Raw genomic sequence first — 19767 nt, 5'->3', positions numbered from 1 at the left:
TGCAAAAAATGTCTATTAAACATATGAAAGATGTCCAACCTCATTAGCAATCAGGGAAATGCAAATTAAAACTATAGTGAGACACCATTAAACACCCACCAGATTGGCAAAAATTAAAACATCTAATAATCTCAAGTATTGGCAAGAACACAGAGGAATGGGAACACTCACCCACTGCTGATAGGAGCGTAAATTAACACAACGACTTTGGAAAACGAGTTTGGTGTTATCTAGTAAGTGAAGATATACACACCTTACAATTGAGCAATTCCACTAATGGGTACACGGTCTGGAAGAACGCCATACGTGAACAAGTCTACTACAAGAATGTTTGCTGCACTGTCTGTAACAGTCCCATATTGGGACATATCATGACAACAAGATGAGTAAATAAACTGCAGTAAATGAAGAAATGCTATATAGAGATGATAATAAACAAGCCGCTGCTACAAGCAAAAACACGGATAAATCACATACACATAATGACGCATGAAAGAAGCATGCCACATTTATATGAAGTTTAAAAAACAGGCAACACTGAACTAGGATGTAATCCAGAGTTGGCAAACCATGGCCCCTGGGCCAGATCTGGACACCATCTGTTTATGTATGCCCACGAGCTAAAGACGGTTTTACATTTTTTTTTTTTTTTTTTTTTTTTAATTTTTTATTTTTTTTATTTTTTTTTATTTTTTTTTATTTTACAAATTTAATCAGTTATACATATACATATGTTCCCATATCCCCTCCCTTTTGCATCTCCCTCCCACCCTCCCTATCCCACCCCTCCAGGCGGTCACAAAGCACCGAGCTGATCTCCCTGTGCTATGCGGCTGCTTCCCACTAGCTATCTACCTTACATTTGGTAGTGTATATATGTCCATGCCGCTCTTTCACTTTGTCACAGCTTACCCTTCCCCCTCCCCATATCCTCAAGTCCATGCTCTAGTAGGTCTGTGTCTTTATTCCTGTCTTACCCCTATGTTCTTGATGACATTTTTTTCTTAAATTCCATATATATGTGTCAGCATACAGTATTTGTCTTTCTCTTTCTGACTTACTTCACTCTGTATGACAGACTCTAGGTCCATCCACCTCATTACAAATAGCTCAATTTCATTTCTTTTTATGGCTGAGTAATATTCCATTGTATATATGTGCCACATCTTCTTTATCCATTCATCCGATGATGGACACTTAGGTTGTTTCCATCTCCGGGCTATTGTAAATAGGGCTGCTATGAACATTTTGGTACATGTCTCTTTTTGAATTATGGTTTTCTCAGGGTATATGCCCAGTAGTGGGATTGCTGGGTCATATGGTAGTTCTATTTGTAGTTTTTTAAGGAACCTCCATACCTTTCTCCATAGTGGCTGTACCAATTCACATTCCCACCAGCAGTGCAAGAGTGTTCCCTTTTTTCCACACCCTCTCCAGCATTTATTGTTTCTAGATTTTTTGATGATGGCCATTCTGACTGGTGTGAGATGATATCTCATTGTAGTTTTGATTTGCATTTCTCTAATGAGTAAAGATGTTGAGCATCCTTTCATGTGTTTGTTGGCTGTCTGTATATCTTCTGTGGAGAAATGTCTATTTAGGTCTTCTGCCCATTTTTGGATTGGGTTGTTTGTTTTTTTGCTATTGAGCTGCATGAGCTGCTTATAAATTTTGGAGATTAATCCTTTGTCAGTTGCTTCATTTGCAAATATTTTCTCCCATTCTGAGGGTTGTCTTTTGGTCTTGTTTATGGTTTCCTTTGCTGTGCAAAAGCTTTGAAGTTTCATTAGGTCCCATGTGTTTATTTTTGTCTTTATTTCCATTTCTCTAGGAGGTGGGTCAAAAAGGATCTTGCTGTGATTTATGTCATAGAGTGTTCTGCCTATGTTTTCCTCTAGGAGTTTGATAGTGTCTGGCCTTACATTTAGGTCTTTAATCCATTTTGAGCTTATTTTTGTGTATGGTGTTAGGGAGTGATCTAATCTCATACTTTTACATGTCCCTGTCCAGTTTTCCCAGCACCACTTATTGAAGAGACTGTCCTTTCTCCACTGTACATTCCTGCCTCCTTTATCAAAGATAAGGTGACCATATGTCCGTGGGTTTATCTCTGGGCTTTCTATCCTGTTCCATTGATCTATCTTTCTGTTTTTGTGCCAGTACCATATTGTCTTGATTACTGTAGCTTTGTAGTATAGTCTGAAGTCAGGGAGCCTGATTCCTCCAGCTCCATTTTTCGTTCTCAAGATTGCTTTGGCTATTCGGGGTCTTTTGTGTTTCCATACAAATTGTGAAATTTTTTGTTCTAGTTCTGTGAAAAATGCCATTGGTAGTTTGATAGGGATTGCATTGAATCTGTAGATTGCTTTGGGTAGTAGAGTCATTTTCACAATGTTGATTCTTCCAATCCAAGAACATGGTACATCTCTCCATCTATTTGTATCATCTTTAATTTCTTTCATCAGTGTCTTATAATTTTCTGCATACAGGTCTTTTGTCTCCTTAGGTAGGTTTATTCCTAGATATTTTATTCTTTTTGTTGCAATGGTAAATGGGAGTGTTTCCTTGATTTCACTTTCAGATTTTTCATCATTAGTATATAGGAATGCCAGGGATTTCTGTGCATTAATTTTGTATCCTGCAACTTTACCAAATTCATTGATTAGCTCTAGTAGTTTTCTGGTAGCATCTTTAGGATTCTCTATGTATAGTATCATGTCATCTGCAAACAGTGACAGCTTTACTTCTTCTTTTCCCATTTGGATTCCTTTTATTTCCTTTTCTTCTCTGATTGCTGTGGCTAAAACTTCCAAAACTATGTTGAATAAGAGTGGTGAGAGTGGGCAACCTTGTCTTGTTCCTGATCTTAGTGGAAATGGTTTCAGTTTTTCACCATTGAGGACGATGCTGGCTGTGGGTTTGTCATATATGGCCTTTATTATGTTGAGGAAAGTTCCCTCTATGCCTACTTTCTGCAGGGTTTTTATCATAAATGGGTGTTGAATTTTGTCAAAAGCTTTCTCTGCATCTATTGAGATGATCATATGGTTTTTCTCCTTCAACTTGTTAATATGGTGTATCACATTGATTGATTTGCGTATATTGAAGAATCCTTGCATTCCTGGAATAAACCCCACTTGATCATGGTGTATGATCCTTTTAATGTGCTGTTGGATTCTGTTTGCTAGTATTTTGTTGAGGATTTTTGCATCTATGTTCATCAGTGATATTGGCCTGTAGTTTTCTTTCTTTGTGACATCCTTGTCTGGTTTTGGTATCAAGGTGATGGTGGCCTCGTAGAATGAGTTTGGGAGTGTTCCTCCCTCTGCTATATTTTGGAAGAGTTTCAGAAGGATAGGTGTTAGCTCTTCTCTAAATGCTTGATAGAATTCGCCTGTGAAGCCATCTGGTCCTGGGCTTTTGTTTGTTGGAAGATTTTTAATCACAGTTTCAATTTCAGTGCTTGTGATTGGTCTGTTCATATTTTCTATTTCTTCCTGATTCAGTCTTGGCAGGTTGTGCATTTCTAAGAATTTGTCCATTTCTTCCAGGTTGTCCATTTTATTGGCATAGAGTTGCTTATAGTAATCTCTCATGATCTTTTGTATTTCTGCAGTGTCAGTTGTTACTTCTCCTTTTTCATTTCTAATTCTATTGATTTGAGTCTTCTCCCTTTTTTTCTTGATGAGTCTGGCTAATGGTTTATCAATTTTGTTTATCTTCTCAAAGAACCAGCTTTTAGTTTTATTGATCTTTGCTATCGTTTCCTTCATTGCTTTTTCATTTATTTCTGATCTGATTTTTATGATTTCTTTCCTTCTGCTAACTTTGGGATGTTTTTGTTCTTCTTTCTCTAATTGCTTTAGGTGCAAGGTTAGGTTGTTTATTCGAGATATTTCCTGTTTCTTAAGGTGGGATTGTATTGCCATAAACTTCCCTCTTAGAACTGCTTTTGCTGCATCCCATAGGTTTTGGGTCGTCGTGTCTCCATTGTCATTTGTTTCTAGGTATTTTTTAATTTCCTCTTTGATTTCTTCAGTGATCACTTCGTTATTGAGTAGTGTATTGTTTAGCCTCCATGTGTTTGTATGTTTTACAGCTCTTTTCCTGTAATTGATATCTAGTCTCATAGCATTGTGGTCGGAAAAGATACTTGATACAATTTCAATTTTCTTAAATTTACCAAGGCTTGATTTGTGACCCAAGATATGATCTATCCTGGAGAATGTTCCATGAGCACTTGAGAAAAATGTGTATTCTGTTGTTTTTGGATGGAATGTCCTATAAATATCAATTAAGTCCATCTTGTTTAATGTATCATTTAAAGCTTGTGTTTCCTTATTTATTTTCATTTTGGATGACCTGTCCATTGGTGAAAGTGGGGTGTTAAAGTCCCCTACTATGATTGTGTTACTGTCGATTTCTCCTTTTATGGCTGTTAATATTTCCCTTATGTATTGAGGTGCTCCTATGTTTGGTGCATAAATATTTACAATTGTTATATCTTCTTCTTGGATTGATCCCTTGATCATTATGTAGTGTCCTTCTTTGTCTCTTCTAGTAGTCTTTATTTTAAAGTCTATTTTGTCTGATATGAGAATTGCTACTCCAGCTTTCTTTTGGTTTCCATTTGCATGGAATATCTTTTTCCATCCCCTTACTTTCAGTCTGTATGTATCTCTAGGTCTGAAGTGGGTCTCTTGTAGACAGCATATATATGGGTCTTGTTTTTGTATCCATTCAGCCAGTCTGTGTCTTTTGGTGGGAGCATTTAGTCCATTTACATTTAAGGTAATTATTGATATGTATGTTCCTATTCCCATTTTCTTAATTGTTTTGGGTTCGTTATTGTAGTTCTTTTCCTTCTGTTGTGTTTCTTGCCTAGAGAAGTTCCTTTAGCATTTGTTGTAAAGCTGGTTTGGTGGTGCTGAACTCTCTCAGCTTTTGCTTGTCTGTAAAGGTTTTAATTTCTCCATCAAATCTGAATGAGATCCTTGCTGGGTAGAGTAATCTTGGTTGCAGGTTTTTCTCCTTCATCACTTTAAGTATGTCCTGCCACTCCCTTCTGGCTTGTAGAGTTTCTGCTGAGAGATCAGCTGTTATCCTGATGGGGATTCCCTTGTGTGTTATTTGTTGTTTTTGCCTTGCTGCTTTTAATATGATTTCTTTGTGTTTAATTTTTGACAGTTTGATTAATATGTGTCTTGGTGTATTTCTCCTTGGATTTATTCTGTATGGGACTCTCTGTGCCTCCTGGACTTGATTAACTATTTCCTTTCCCATATTAGGGAAGTTTTCAACTATAATCTCTTCAAATATTTTCTCAGTCCCTTTCTTTTTCTCTTCTTCTTCTGGAACCCCTATAATTCGAATGTTGGTGCGTTTAATGTTGTCCCAGAGGTCTCTGAGACTGTCCTCTGTTCTTTTCATTCTTTTTTCTTTATTTTGCTGTGCATCAGTTATTTCCACTATTTTATCTTCCACCTCACTTATCCGTTCTTCTGCCTCAGTTATTCTGCTATTGATCCCATCTAGAGTATTTTTTATTTCATTTATTGTGTTTTTAATCGATGCTTGATTCGTCTTTAGTTCTTCTAGGTCCTTGTTAACTGTTTCTTGCATTTTGTCTATTCTATTTCCAAGATTTTGGATCATCTTTACCATCATTATTCTGAATTCTTTTTCAGATAGACTGCCTATTACCTCTTCATTTGTTAGGTCTGGTGGGTTTTTATCTTGCTCCTTCTCCTGCTGTGTGTTTTTCTGTCTTCTCATTTTGCTTATGTTACTGTGTTTGGGGTCTCCTCTTTGCAGGCTGCAGGTTCGTAGTTCCCGTTGTTTTTGGTGTCTGTCCCCAGTGGCTAAGGTTGGTTTAGTGGGTTGTGTAGGCTTCTTGGTGGAGGGGACTACTGCCTGTGTTCTGGTGGATGAGGCTGGATCTTGTCTTTCTGGTGGGCAGGTCCACGTCTGGTGGTGTGTTTTGGGGTGTTTGCGGACTTTTTATGATTTGAGGCAGCCTCTCTGCTAATGGGTGGTGTTGTGTTCCTGTCTTGCTAGTTGTTTGGCATAGGGTGTCCAGCACTGTAGCTTGCTGGTCGTTGAGTGAAGCTGGGTGCTGGTGTTGAGATGGAGATCTCTGGAAGATTTTCGCCGTTTGATATTATGTGGAGCTGGGAGGTCTCTTGTGGACCAGTGTTCTGAAGTTCGCTCTCCCACCTCAGAGGCACAGCACTGACTCCTGGCTCCTCAATTTGGGATGATTTGTTGTCTATTCATGTATTCCACAGATGCAGGGTACATGAAGTTGATTGTGGAGCTTTAATCCGCTGCTTCTGAGGCTGCTGGGAGAGGTTTCCCTTTCTCTTCTTTGTTCTCACAGCTCCTGGGTCTCAGCTTTGGATTTGGCCCCGCCTCTGCGTGTAGGTCGCCGGAGGGCGTATGTTCTTCGCTCAGACAGGACAGGGTTAAAGGAGCAGCCTCTTCGGGGACTCTGGCTCACTCAGGCCGGGCGGGAGGGAGGGGCACGGAGCGCGGGGCGAGCCCGCAGCGGCAGAGGTCGGCGTGACGCCGCACCAGCCCGAGGCGCGCCGTGCGTTCTCCCAGGGAAGCCGCCCCTGGATCCCGGGACCCCGGTAGTGGCAGGCTGCACAGGCTCCCGGAAGGGCGGTGTGGACAGTGTCCTGCGCTCGCACACAGGCTTCTTGGCGGCGGCAGCAGCAGCCCCAGCGTCCCACGCCCGTCTCTGGGCTCCGCGCTTTCAGCCGCGACTCGCGCCCGTCTCTGGAGCTCCTTTACGCGGCGCTCTCAATCCCCTCTCCTCGCGCACCAGGAAACCAAGAGGGAAGAAAAAGTCTCCCGCCTCCTCGGCAGCCCCAGAGTTTTCCCGGACTCCCTCCCGGCTAGCTGTGGCACACCAGCCCCCTTCAGGCTGAGTTCCCGCCGCCAGTCCCAGTCCTCTCCCCGCGCTCTGACCGAAGCCCGAGCCTCAGCTCCAGCGCCGCCCGCCCTGGCGGGGGAGCAGACAAGCCCCTCGGGCTGGTGAGCACCGCTCGGCACCGCTCCTCTGTGCGGGAATCTCTCCGCCTCGCCCCACCCAGGTATGTGGGGAGTTTCTTGCCTTTTGGGAGGTCTGGGGTCTTCTGCCAGCGTTCAGTAGGTGTTCTGTAGGAGTTGTTGCACGTGTAGCTGTATTTCTGGTGTATCTGTGGGGAGGAAGGTGATCTCCGCGTCTTACTCTTCCGCCATCTTACCCGGAACTCCGGTTTTACATTTTTAAAGAGTTAGGAAAAAAATCAAAGAAGAGTAATATTTTATGACACCTGAAAATTACATGAAATTCTAATTTCAGTGTCCACAAATAAAGTTTTATTGGAAGACAGCCACACTTACCCCATTAGGTATTGTCTGTGGCAACTTTCGAGCTACAACAGCAGAGTTGAGTAGTTGTGACAGAGACCATAGGGCCTGCAAAGCCTAAAATATTTACTATTTGGCCCCTTTCAGAAAAAGTTTCCTGAGTAAAACCACAGAGAAAGCAAGGAAATTATCACAGGAGCATGGATAGTAGCTTCCACAGTGAGAGGGACGGGGCTCCGACCAGAGAGGGTATGTGGAGGGTGGCATCAGGGGCTGGCAGTGTTCTTGGGTGGAGGTTACACGATGTTCACTTCATAGTCATTGTTTAAGCTGTTCATATTGGTTTTATGCGCTTTTCTGTATGCTGAATATACCTCAAAAAATTTTTAAAGTTTCCTCTCTCCTCCATTGAAAGAAAAAATGTACTAGTAAAATTTAATCATATGTAAAGAAGCGTTGACAAAAAATATTCCTCCAAAAGGCATGTGACAACTAGAGAAAATATTTGTAATACATGTAACAAAGAAACAGCATCTGTCAATTCAGAAAAAGACAAACAATCACAGAAAAAAAATATGCAAATGACTCTTAGGGGAACAGGTGCTCAACACCTTTCCTAATAAGGGTAATGCAGATCACAAGTACCTTAAGATGCCATGTCTCACTGCACAACTGGCAAAAATTCATATCTGACATTGAGCTGTAGACAGGCTCATCTGACACTGTGGTGCTCAGGCACGAGTGCAAATGGCGAGCCACACGTCCTGTGTCCAGATATGCACAATTATAAACCAAGCTCATAACCATTAAATCAAGTATGTTCTGTCTTCCTTCCTCGGCAAATATACCTTCAGGACGATGGGGAAGGCCAGGTTCAAGTTTAGAGTTCTTGCACTCCCCGGAGCTCCTCACTGCAGGATCCAGCTCATTGCCCACCCGCAACTTTCGTCTTCCTAGACCACACTGCAGGGCGGGCCTACACCCACATGTGGATTCTCAGCCCACACCCTAGCCCTAAAATGGACAGGTTCAGGAAAGACGCCCTGGCAGACCCTGCATTTAGGCTGGGGGATATCTGGGAAGGAAATTCCAGGGTGTAGGATACCTGGACCATGGTCTAGAAGGTGGGTATGGGATCTAGAAGGGCAGGTCCCCTTGACCTCATGAATTTCTTAGAGACCAGAACAGAATCCTATAAAGCAGGGTCTTTTGGCCTGAATCTAACAGTCATGATGGCTATTTGGAAACAGGAACTCTCATACATCGCTGGTAGAAGTACAAAATGATAAAATTCCATGGAAGGTGTTTTGGCAATATCTATTAACGTTAAAAATGCACTTACCTTCTGATCAGCAAGCCCACTTATGAAAATTTATCCTATATCTATTTGCACATGTACAAAATTGTACACATACACACACACACACACAAGAGTATCCTTTGTAGCACTGTTTACTGGAAGCCATACTATCTATAGGGAACTGGTTAATAAACTATGGCATACACACATGATGGAAGAAGAATGAGAAAGTTCTCTCTATATTTATGTGAAAAGATAGATTTCCAAGCTATATTATATGAAGAAAAGCAAGGTATAGAACAATGTATATAGAACACAACCTTTTTTTTTAAACATCTTTATTGGAGTATAATTGCTTTACAGTAGTGTGTTAGTTTCTGCTGTATAACAAAGTGAATCAGCTATACATATACATATATACCCAAATCTCCTCCCTCTTGCATCTCCCTTCCACCCTCCCTATCCCACCCCTTTAGGTGGTCACAAAGCACCTAGCTGATCTCCCTGTGCTATGCGGCTGCTTCCCAGTAGCTACACTTTACATTTGGTAGTGTATATATGTCAATGCCACTCTCTCACTTTATCCCAGCTTACCCTTCCCCCTCCCCGTGTCTTCAAGTCCATTCCCTACGTCTGCATCTTTATTCATGTCCTGCCCCTAGGTTCTTCAGAAGCATTTTTTTTTTTTAGATTCCATATATATGTGTTAGCATACGGTATTTGTTTTTCTCTTTCTGACTTCCTTCAATCTATATGACAAGACTCTAGGTCCATCCACTTCACTACAAATAACTCAATTTTATTTCTCTTTATGGCTGAGTAATATCCCATTGTATATATGTGCCACATCTTCTTTATCCATTCATCTGTTGATGGACACTTAGGTTGCTTCCATGTCCCGGCTATTGTAAATAGTGCTGCAATGAACATTGTGGTACATGACTCTTTTTGAATTATGTTTTTCTCAGGGTATATGCCCATTAGGGGGATTGCTGGGCCGTATGGTAGTTCTATTTTTTGTTTTCTAAGGAACCTCCATACTGTTCTCCATAGTGGCTGTGTCAATTTACATTCCCACGAACAGTGCAAGAGGGTAGAACACAATCTTTGTAAAAATAGAAGAGAGAAGGATTCCTAAAAAACTAATAAAACCAGCTACTGGTAAGGCATGGGTGCAGATGAAGAAAGAGTAGGAAGACTCATGACAGGAGCAAAAATTCTCAGGGTGCCTTTTATATCATTTTTTTATATAATAAGAAATAAATGAAATTAAAATAAAATAAAAGGCATATACCACATGGAAGGTACTAGAGATGACAGTCATTTGTCCTACCCGCCCACGCTGACTGGTGGATAAGAAGTGGAAGAAGGTAAAGAGAGGAATTAAAGGTGACTTGTCGGGCTTCCCTGGTGGCACAGTGGTTGAGAGTCCGCCTGCCGATGCAAGGGACACAGGTTCGTGCCCCGGTCCGGGAGGATCCCACATGCCGCGGAGCGGCTGGGCCCGTGAGTCATGGCTGCTGAGCCTGCGCGTCCGGAGCCTGTGCTCCGCAACGGGAGAGGCCACAGCAGTGAGAGGCCCGCGTACCACAAAAAAAAAAAAAAAAAAAAAAAGGTGACTTATAACTATGTGGCCCCAAACAAGAGGTGGGATGGGCATGGGAAGGGGGTGGGGAGGACCCCTGTGGTGTTCCAACAACATAGAAATCAACTACAGCTTGCAAAACACACGATTGGGAAGTGGAGTTCTGTTTCTTTCTCCTGTCACCCCTTCGGTTTTAGGAATGTCTCATTTGATTGTTCCATGACTCAACCAAGTTGTATTAGGGTTTGGGCCGTGATGATTAACAGAGAGCCCAGAGACCAGAGGTGTGAGAAATCATCCTAAAGCAACCCCAAAGGGAAGGTGAACCTCCAGGATACAGTTAGAACTGCAAGGACCAGTTCCCCTCCTCACCAAGAGATTCTTCCCTCTAGGCTAAACTTGGAGGATCCAGAATTTATTTATTTATTTATTTTTATTAAAAAAATTTTTTTGCAGTATGCGGGCCTCTCACTGTTGTGGCCTCTCCCGTTGCGGAGCACAGGCTCCGGACGCGCAGGCTCAGCGGCCATGGCTCACGGGCCCAGCCGCTCCGCGGCATGTGGGATCTTCCCAGACGGGGCCACGAACCCACGTCCCCTGCATCGGCGGGCAGACTCTCAACCACTGCGCCACCACGGAAGCCCCAGAATTTATTTTTATTAAAGGTTGTGGCACTCCCTCTCCCTGCTGTGCAGGGTCCACAGTGCTATGGTGACGGTTAGCTAACCCAGCGCTAAAGGGCCCTGGGTGGTTGTGACATTGACAGACACTTTGTTCATTGGCCCCAGACTAAAGCAGCCAGAGGACGGGGGTGCATTCTTGTTTCTCCCCACCAGAAGCGGACCAGTGGCTCTTATCAGAAAGACTTAAGCGATTTATTGGCCAACGATCAGGTTAGTGGCAAAATGTACATTTCTCAAAGAAAAGTTCACTCACCCCTTGCCCCAGACAGGCCAGCGCAGGAATCACTTTCTCCTGGGCAATGCACTGCAGGATCCGGGGTGCTCCGTAGAGGCCTCCCATACAGGAGGCCAGGGACGAGATGTATAAGCCCAAAAGGAACAGGAAGCCCACCAGGGACACCTATATGAGGAAGCAGTTTCATTATCCAGTGTCAGAACCTGCTTACGTACCTTTCTCTCCCCTGGCACCCGCCCACCCACACCCCATCTGACCATAAATCCTCTAGATTCAACATCCTGGATATATTTCCAATACCCCAGCCCCACCCCACTTCCTTGGCACTGCTATCATTTGAGTTTGACCCACCATCACTTCCTGTACAGACTACACAGAGGTTCTCAAACTGAGTGTGCGTCAGATTCATCCAGAGTGCTTGTTAAAACACGGATTTCTGGACCTTACCTCAGAGTTTCTGATTCAGTAAGTCTGGGGTAGGGCCCCAAATCTGGATTTCTAACAAGTGCCCAGGTGATGCTGATGCAGATGGTCTGGGGACTATCCTTTGAGAACCACCACCAACAATGCTAAGTGGCTAAGCTCTGTCCCCAAGCCTCTGCCAGTGTGACCTAAATGCACATCTGATCATAATGCCCCTGCCATAAAAATACCAATGGCTCTCCACAGCCCCCGACACACCTGGCTCTTCCTGGTCTGTGACTCTTCCAGCCCCACACCCTGCACACTCAGAGTCTATCAGCATGATTTCTCTGCCTGCTGGAACCCTCTGTCCACACCCCTAATCTACTCATTGTCTGTCTCTTAAACTCCCAATTGTGCTTCAAGACTCAGCACACAGGGAGATCAGCTCGGTTCTTTGTGACCGCCTGGAGGGGTGGGATAGGGAGGGTGGGAGGGAGACGCAAAAGGGAGGGGATATGGGAACATATGTATATGTATAACTGATTAAATTTGTAAAATAAAAAAAAATTAAAAAAAAAAAAAAAAAAAAGACTCAGCACAAATCTCCGCTCCTCCATGAGGCCACCCCCAGCCCGTTACCAGGTGTGCCTGGTGTTCCTCTGGGCTCTGCAGCACCTCAGCATGAGGTTGGGGAGCACCAGGCACACCATCACTTCCACTGGCTTCATTTCTGCAGGGCTCCTGTCTTGTTCATCCTGGTCCACTTGGTGCCAACACAGAAATATAAATGCTGAGCAGGAGAATGAGATCCAGGACCCACATGGCCCAGAAGGCACGAACAACAATTAGAATAAGAGAGGGCAGAGTTGTTCTGCTCGGTGTCACCTTGCACACAGATCAATGCTGCTGGCCATGCAGCTGTGTCCCACCCTGTCTGTCATGAATCTATCTCTCCCTCCTGAGCTGGACCTCATCTGTACCCCCAGGGAAGTCTCTCTCTTTTCTTGAGTATTTGAGGTACCTTCTCCTTTCTACTTTACTTTAGGCAAATGCCCCGAACTGTGTACTCTAAGTGCTTCATTGTCCAACTATTACAGTTGGGTTAGATTTCATTTTCAGTTTTGTTACTTACACCCTTCTCCATGAAGACTCTCCTCACCCCAGTTTTTACTTCCTCGCTTTAGCAAATGCACTGGGTCAGTGGCATCAAGCTATATTGAACACTGGCTAGACCTCTTTCCTGGCCCATAAATTATCACCAGAAACCTGCATCAGACAGGATTCTTGACTGGAAATATCTTTTTTTAACAACAATTTTTTAAACTTAATTTTAATTTTTTTTTTTTTTTTTGGCTGAGTCTGGCCTTAGTTGCGGCACATGGGATCTGTCGTTGCAGCACGCAGGCTTCTCTCTAGTTGTGGCGTGCAGGTTTTCTCTCTCTAGTTGTGGCACGTGGGCTCCAGGGTGAGTGCGCTCTGTAGTTTGCGGAGCGTGAGCTCAGTAGTTGTGGCGCGCGGGCTTAGTTGCCCCGCGACATGTGGGATCTCAGTTCCCCGACCAGGGATCGAACCCACGTCCCCTGCATTGGAAGGTGGATTCTTTACCCCTGGACCACCAGAGAAGTCCCTGGAAATATTTTTTTAAGAATATATTTGTAGGATACTAGAGGGTCACAGGATCGATCATCAGGAGACTGAAAGATCAGGCTTGGGTAAAGGCAAGACCCAAGGCTGGAGGCACGCTCAGACTCCTGAACAGGAGCAGTCTGACCAAGCTGCGACCAGCACCTGCTGTCCTAAAGATGAATCCTCACCATCCCTTTATCTTTGCCTCATTCATTACATTTGGAGCATCTGATGGGCCCAGCCTCAGTCACATGCCTTACCAGGGCCACAGAGGGACAGGCAAGTGAGAGTCTGGTCATCTGGACTCCTATAATATTAAATGGGGCTCACTGCCTTCAAGACCTCACACAGGGGGAATAACCCCCAAATGGTCAGGGAGGACAGAAGTTTGATGGACAAGACTAAGGTCCACTATAGAGCCTACATTTTCCTTAATTCAGTGTGATGACTTCTCCCTAAATGCATGACCTCATCTTCATCCCCAATGAATCTCTCCTCTGTTCTTCAATGTCATGGGTATCTTACAACTATCCCCCTCACACCCTTCTTACCACTTTACTACTAGAAGAAATTAACGTCATCTAACGTTTCCCTCACTTTATTTGTATGCTCCAATGGCATGTTATTTCCTACCCTGTGGTACAGTTAATTATGCTCACGGCCCATCTTGCCAGCGTGCCATAAACTCCTGAGTCTCATGCATCTTGGCCCCTCCCTGTCACACCTAAGTCTGGCACACAGGGTTCAGCAAGTGCCCGCTGAAGTCATAAAGCTTCATGACTTCACTGTGACTCGTGCCCTGGATGACTTATAAAATTGTCCAATAAGCTGGTCCCAGTATCAATCCCTGATCCATCCTGAGATACAATCATTCATCTGTAACCTTTGTTTCTGTCTGTTGACTTTTTTTTTTAATGGACTCTGCAATGAAATTTTATCAAAAGCTTTTTTTTGAAAATCTGACCCAGTAGTTCTCCACTCTGGCTATACACGAGTCACCCCAGAAGTTCTGCTTTAATTAGTATATGGGACACAGACATGGTTGATTTTTCAAAAGGCCTCCAGTGATTCTAATGTGCAGTGAGGGTGAAAGCCACTGGGCCTGGTACACTGTCTTCATTGCATCCTCCCCTCAGAGAATTCTCCAGCACAGGCAGGCATGGTATTTCCTTGCAGAAATTTTACTGCTTCTTATCCAAAAGGTTATATACATTTGAGCTTAAAACAAAATTCTTTGGACTTCCCTGGTGGTACAGTGGTTAAGAATCTGCTTGACAATGCAGGGGACACGGGTTGGATCCCTGGCCCGGGAAGATCCCACATGCCGCGGAGCAACTAAGCCTGTGCACCACAACTACTGAGCCTGCGCTCTAGAGCCCGCGAGCCACAACAACTGAGCCCGTGTGCCACAACTACTGAAGCCCGCGCACCTAGAGACCGTGCTCCACGACAAGAGAAGCCACCACAATAAGAAGCCTGCACACTGCAACAAAGAGTAGCCCCTGCTCACCACAACTAGAGAAAGCCCACACGTAGCAACAAAGACCCAACACAGACAAAAATAAATGAACAATTTTAAAAAAATTCTTTTTCAGGGACTTTCCTGGTGGTCCACAGTGGTTAAGACTCGGTCTTGCAATGCAGGGGACACCGGTTCAACCCCTGGTCAGGGAACTAAGATCCCACATGCCGCGGGGCAACTTAAGCCTGCACATCACAACCAGAGAGCCCACGTGCTGCAACTGCAGAGCCCACACACTCTGGAGCCTGCATGCCACAACCAGGGAGTCTGCGTGCTGCAACTAATGAGTCCACGTGCTCTGGAGCCTGCGTGCCACAACTAAGACCCGACACAGACAAAAAAAAAAGAATAATAATATAAATAAATAAATAAATAAATATTTAAAAATAATTCTTTTTCATTTATAGCCTGCCCATTTGCAGTGGACATGAGTGGGAAGAAGACTGCCCAGGCTGGCATCCTTCAGTGATGGAACTGACCAGAGGAAGTCTCTGGCAACATGAGATTGTGATATGGTGACCTCCATCCTGGCCAGCCTCCCCACAAATGCTCCCCAGGATCCCTGCAGAGCCCTGGGGCTGAGGGCCAAAGGGACAACTGTCCAGGTGTCAATCGTGGACTTATGTCCAGTATGTCAATTGTGTTTAGAATGGGCTGCTCACTTGCCACTCTTTTATATAAAACTGTTACTCAGTCAATTTTCTGAAAAATAAATGAAATGTTGGTCCTCGTGGTTGGATATATTATAACAACTCCATTCCCTCTCTCTCTCCCACCTGAGTCCTGCCCCTTCCTTTCTCTCATCCATCCACCCATGTAGGGAGCATTGCCTGAGGACCGCGTGGATAACTGGCATAGGGCAAGGTTTTACAGGTGCACCAGTAAACTCCACAGCTTTGCTCCCAGCCGCGCAGAATATAATCATTTTCTGTATTTATATGGGGCTGTACACTTGCTATCTGTGCCAGTGGAGGTGGAAGTAAGAACCTATTTGAGCAGATGTGTGTCAACAGTTCTTTAGGAAAAAGTAAAATGTGCCCCTCTGTCACCCACCGGTGTGAGTCATCACAAAAAGCTGTCTTTCTAAACTATTATCTGGGGTGTGAACTACCCTAATTTCTCTTTTCGTAACTATGGATGAAAATCATCAATTCGTCTCTCTGCTCTTGGTATTTGATCCCGGCTCCCACGGGAGCTCCAGTCATTGAGAGAGCCCACCAACCTACTGGCTGCTCTCTTCCCTTGAAGGACTGAATTTAAAGTCATTTCCAAGGAACTCACTCTACCTCCCCTAATTCCTGTGGCCACTTGACATGACTGAGGAGTACATCCTGACACCTGTACGATCCCAAATGTACGACTATGGCGATGCCTCAGCAGTTCCCTCTTTCTGGAGACATGAGTTTTCTAACACTATCCTCATTCCATGAGTTGACCAACATCGCAACTTTCAGGCAAGCTTTCTCTCTCACTTGACAGACACTTTCCAGGAGGAAACAAAGTTGGCTTCACTTCCTGACAGGCAGAGCCATGTCCACGACGGAGAGCAGAGGACAGGCAGGTGGGGCCGGGTGGCGGAGGCTGGGCTGGGCTCACCCCCCAGCCACGAGCCCCGCCTCACCCCGACTTCCCAGGCGTAGCCTGTGAACGTGGGAAGCCGTGACTGTCTAATCCAAGAATGATGAGAGTTTTCCCCGTAGGATACCCCATATTTCACAAACATGCTTTGAGGATACACTTCCTACTTAGTCTGTTCTTATTTTGCTAGTTAGCAAGCCCCAGGGCTCCTAAAATACTTGGTCTTTTTGATGTGTAATAAACATTTTTTCTTGGGCTGCATACAAGTTTATTCTGAAAAAATTATTCAATCTATTTAATTTTACCCCTACTAATACCTGCTCTTTATACAACTCCTTTTTCTATAACCAAATAACATTGGGATTGACACTTTTGGGGCTTTTCCTATTCAGTTAAACATGTGGATTCATAGGAAAAAATGTCCCCACCCCAAAATGTGTCCTATCTGTAAGGGTATCCCCATAAGGAGTGTGTAGGGAGTCAAAATGTAATAAGCACCTACTATGCACCAGGCGTTGTGCTTTACACAGATTACCTCAGAGCCACCTTGACGTACTCAGGGTTTTTTAGAAAGTGTAACATTAGTGAGACTGACACCCAACATCCAGGAAAAAGTCCCTCTGGGGTAGGGATATAAAGTGAAAAGAAACTTCTGAGAGAAACCATGGGCTGGAAAGCCAAATAATTAGAAATAGATCAGAGAAGCTGCAGGAAACCCAGAAAGAAACAGATGAACTGACCCGCTGCAGGTCAGTAGAAAGGAATCCAGGGTAGCCAGCGGCCACTGAAGATAATTGTTCTGGCAGAAAAAGCTTGCGAGAAAGAGAGGGACGTGCTCAGAGGAGCTTCATGAGGAAGAACGCCAAGGGGTGAATGCTGGAGGTCTGTGCCCAGCCCTCGGGGCACACAGACCAGACGGAAGAGGCCTTGCTGCCTCGGGCCCAGGAGAGCTCAGAGATGGGCCAGCTCAGAACCCAGGCCACAGCTAAGATGTGAGGGAGAGATGAGCAGTTTATTAAAACCACATCAGGGTGGCAGGTGGTGTCAAGGGACCACGTAAGGAGGCCACACCTGTACCTGCCAGCCTCTCATGCTGTACCCTCCCATCCTCCAGGTGCTATGAGTACAATTGTCTGTGGCCCAACTTACTGCCCAAGTATAGTCCCTGCTACTGCAGCCTGGTCAGTCCCAAGGAGGGATGCTGAAGGGCAAGAAGGGAGCAAAGCCGGGTTTCATGGCTTTGGGGGGAAAATCCCACATGGTCCCCTTTGTAGGGGACCACAGGGGGCAGTGCACCAGGGCGCTGCTGTTGTGGAGCTGCCCTGGCTGGTTCCGTCTCTGTTCCCTCACTTGCTGCGCTGGCCCCTGCTTGCTACTGACAATCAAGAACACTATCTTTTCTTTCTTTCGTAGGTTTTACAACAGCCTGTTCCGGGAAACAGTCTCTTGTCCTCTCCAAAAACCAACTGTCCACCTCTCACCTGGTATGCGCGTAGTGACATTCCCACATGCATTTGCCAGGCATGGTTTGGCAGGTGTCCCCAACCACAGAAGGGCTTGCCTGCCTAGCTGTTTTAGTGCCTGGGACAGGTGGCATTTCAGACAAACTCCAGCTCCTCCCTGACCCCATTCATGAGTCTATTATTAGTGGTGGAATCTCCACCCACGAAGTCTCCCCTGCGCTGTCCGTGGAGACGTTCTTACTCGCTTGCTGTTGTGGCCTTCCTCGGATACAGGCTGCCCAGGCTCCCGCACACCCGTTCTTAGCTTCCCTGCAAAGCAGGGGAAGGAGCGGAGAGAGGAGACCCCGCCCAGGGATCACTGGCCTCCCTCCATCCAGATCAGAGTCTCTGGTGGTTGAAGGGACCTCCGTGGGGGAATCCACGAGGAAGAACCGGCTCGTGAAGGGGCAGAGATAGCTGGCCACTGGCACGGTGCAGACAGCAGCCGGCAGCTCCCTCGGGCCAAGGCCCAGCTGCTCCTGGAGGACTTTAATCTCTCTGATGCGGCCAAGCTTTTCATTCCACAGTTAGGGAAGAGGCCCCTGGGAGATGAAACGCAAGACGGCAGCGAGCACAGAGGTATAAATGGGGGAAGCTGATGTTGATTCCTCCCCTGAGAGTAAACCTTGCTCGCCTGGGGTGGGCGGGTCTAAGACCTTGGGCCCTGGGAGGTGGGTGTCAGCGCTCTCACTACCCGAACTGCTCCCCCTTTTAACACCTGCTTACACGGTAAGGCCAAGACCCCCCCATCCCCCAAAAGCAAATATCACCTTGACACCTGCGTCTACATGCCTGAAAAAGAAACCTGTGGTAATGTGAAAATCAAGCCCAAACGTAGCTGTAAAATGTAAGTTCAGAGTTTCCGGCCCCAGGTTGCCCCAAGCAGTGCCCCTCCATGTATCTGCAAGGCTGCTTTGCAAAGCCTCACGCCAGAGAAAAGGGTACTTTCTCCTACATATGAGCAGTGATACTCAGGAGTTAACTGAGTAAGAAAACCTCCCTGGCCTGGCGCATCTCTCTGATACATGACAGCAATCTCAGGGCCCACTTATCCCTCAGGGAACTGAAGGGAAGATAGGAGTTTTTGGGGATTTCCAGAAGAATGTGTGGAAGTCTTATTCTCCTGGGTTCTAGAGATGCCAAGTGAGTGTCCTTGACTGTCACATGACCTCCAGCCTGTTACGGGGCCACCTCCCTGGGGAGCCCGAGGGGACAAGGGGCCACCAGCCCTGCCTCTCGCCGCCCTTCACCTAGGCGCTGGACTTCCGCCATCTGCCTCCACCTTGCCACCCTCTTTTCCATCCATCAGCCTCCTCCTTCCTACCCGTTTCTTGCAAGTAGCACTTCCTGCTTGTGGTGGAAGGGGAGGCTATTGGCAAAAATGAAGGGCTGTTGGAGCTGGGGATTTCGGGGGACCAGATTGTTTTGTTTCTGCCCTGATTTTCGACATGAAGGGATGCTTGTGTCCCCATGACTTAGCACCTGCATGCATGTGCCTTTTCAGGTGTTGTTACCCGGGTCTAGGGATCCATACGAAGGACCTGCATGTTCCCCATGGTTTTGGCCCCTGTACTTCAGTCCTGAGCCCGAGACTACGTGGATCCCCAGGTAGGGCTGCAAGGGGGAGGCAGCCACTGCTGCTCAGAGCCGATCAATGACCCGCAGCCTGAGCCTGTCGGGCAGTGCAGGACTCACCCACCTTTTCTGCTATCAGGAAGTCATAGCGAAGGGCCCCTCGGGTGCAGGTGGCGCCCAGCAGGAGGACAAAGACGATGTACAGAAACCACCTGCAAGAAACCCAAGAGCAGAGCAGAGCTGCCACCTGCCCTTGTCCTTGTCCAGCCCCATCCCAACCCAACCCACCCCTCAGCCTACGGGTTCCCAAGGAGACCTGTCCCAGAGGACAGAGGAAGGCCCATCATGAAGCCCCCCCAGCTTGTCTGGGGGGCACTTCCAGTACTTTTTCTCCTCTAGC

The 19767-nt window shown here is 45.8% G+C and overlaps 1 protein-coding gene across 1 annotated transcript in view; it reads right to left on the bottom strand.

The window, feature by feature from the left end:
* The window catches only part of SLC12A8 (solute carrier family 12 member 8), a 144545-nt gene that overhangs the window by 25096 nt on the left and 99682 nt on the right, over positions 1-19767 (bottom strand). Inside the window, exons 10-11 of the mRNA XM_060100151.1 lie at positions 19492-19579; positions 11178-11324 (exon numbers count right to left, since the gene is read on the bottom strand). Of these exons, the coding sequence (XP_059956134.1) occupies positions 11178-11324; positions 19492-19579 (235 nt within the window). The remainder of the gene's footprint in view (positions 1-11177; positions 11325-19491; positions 19580-19767) is intronic.

This window comes from Mesoplodon densirostris, chromosome 5, assembly GCF_025265405.1.
Source record: "Mesoplodon densirostris isolate mMesDen1 chromosome 5, mMesDen1 primary haplotype, whole genome shotgun sequence".
Classification (NCBI taxonomy): Eukaryota; Metazoa; Chordata; class Mammalia; order Artiodactyla; family Ziphiidae; genus Mesoplodon; species Mesoplodon densirostris.
This window is presented reverse-complemented; position numbering and strand designations above follow the sequence as displayed.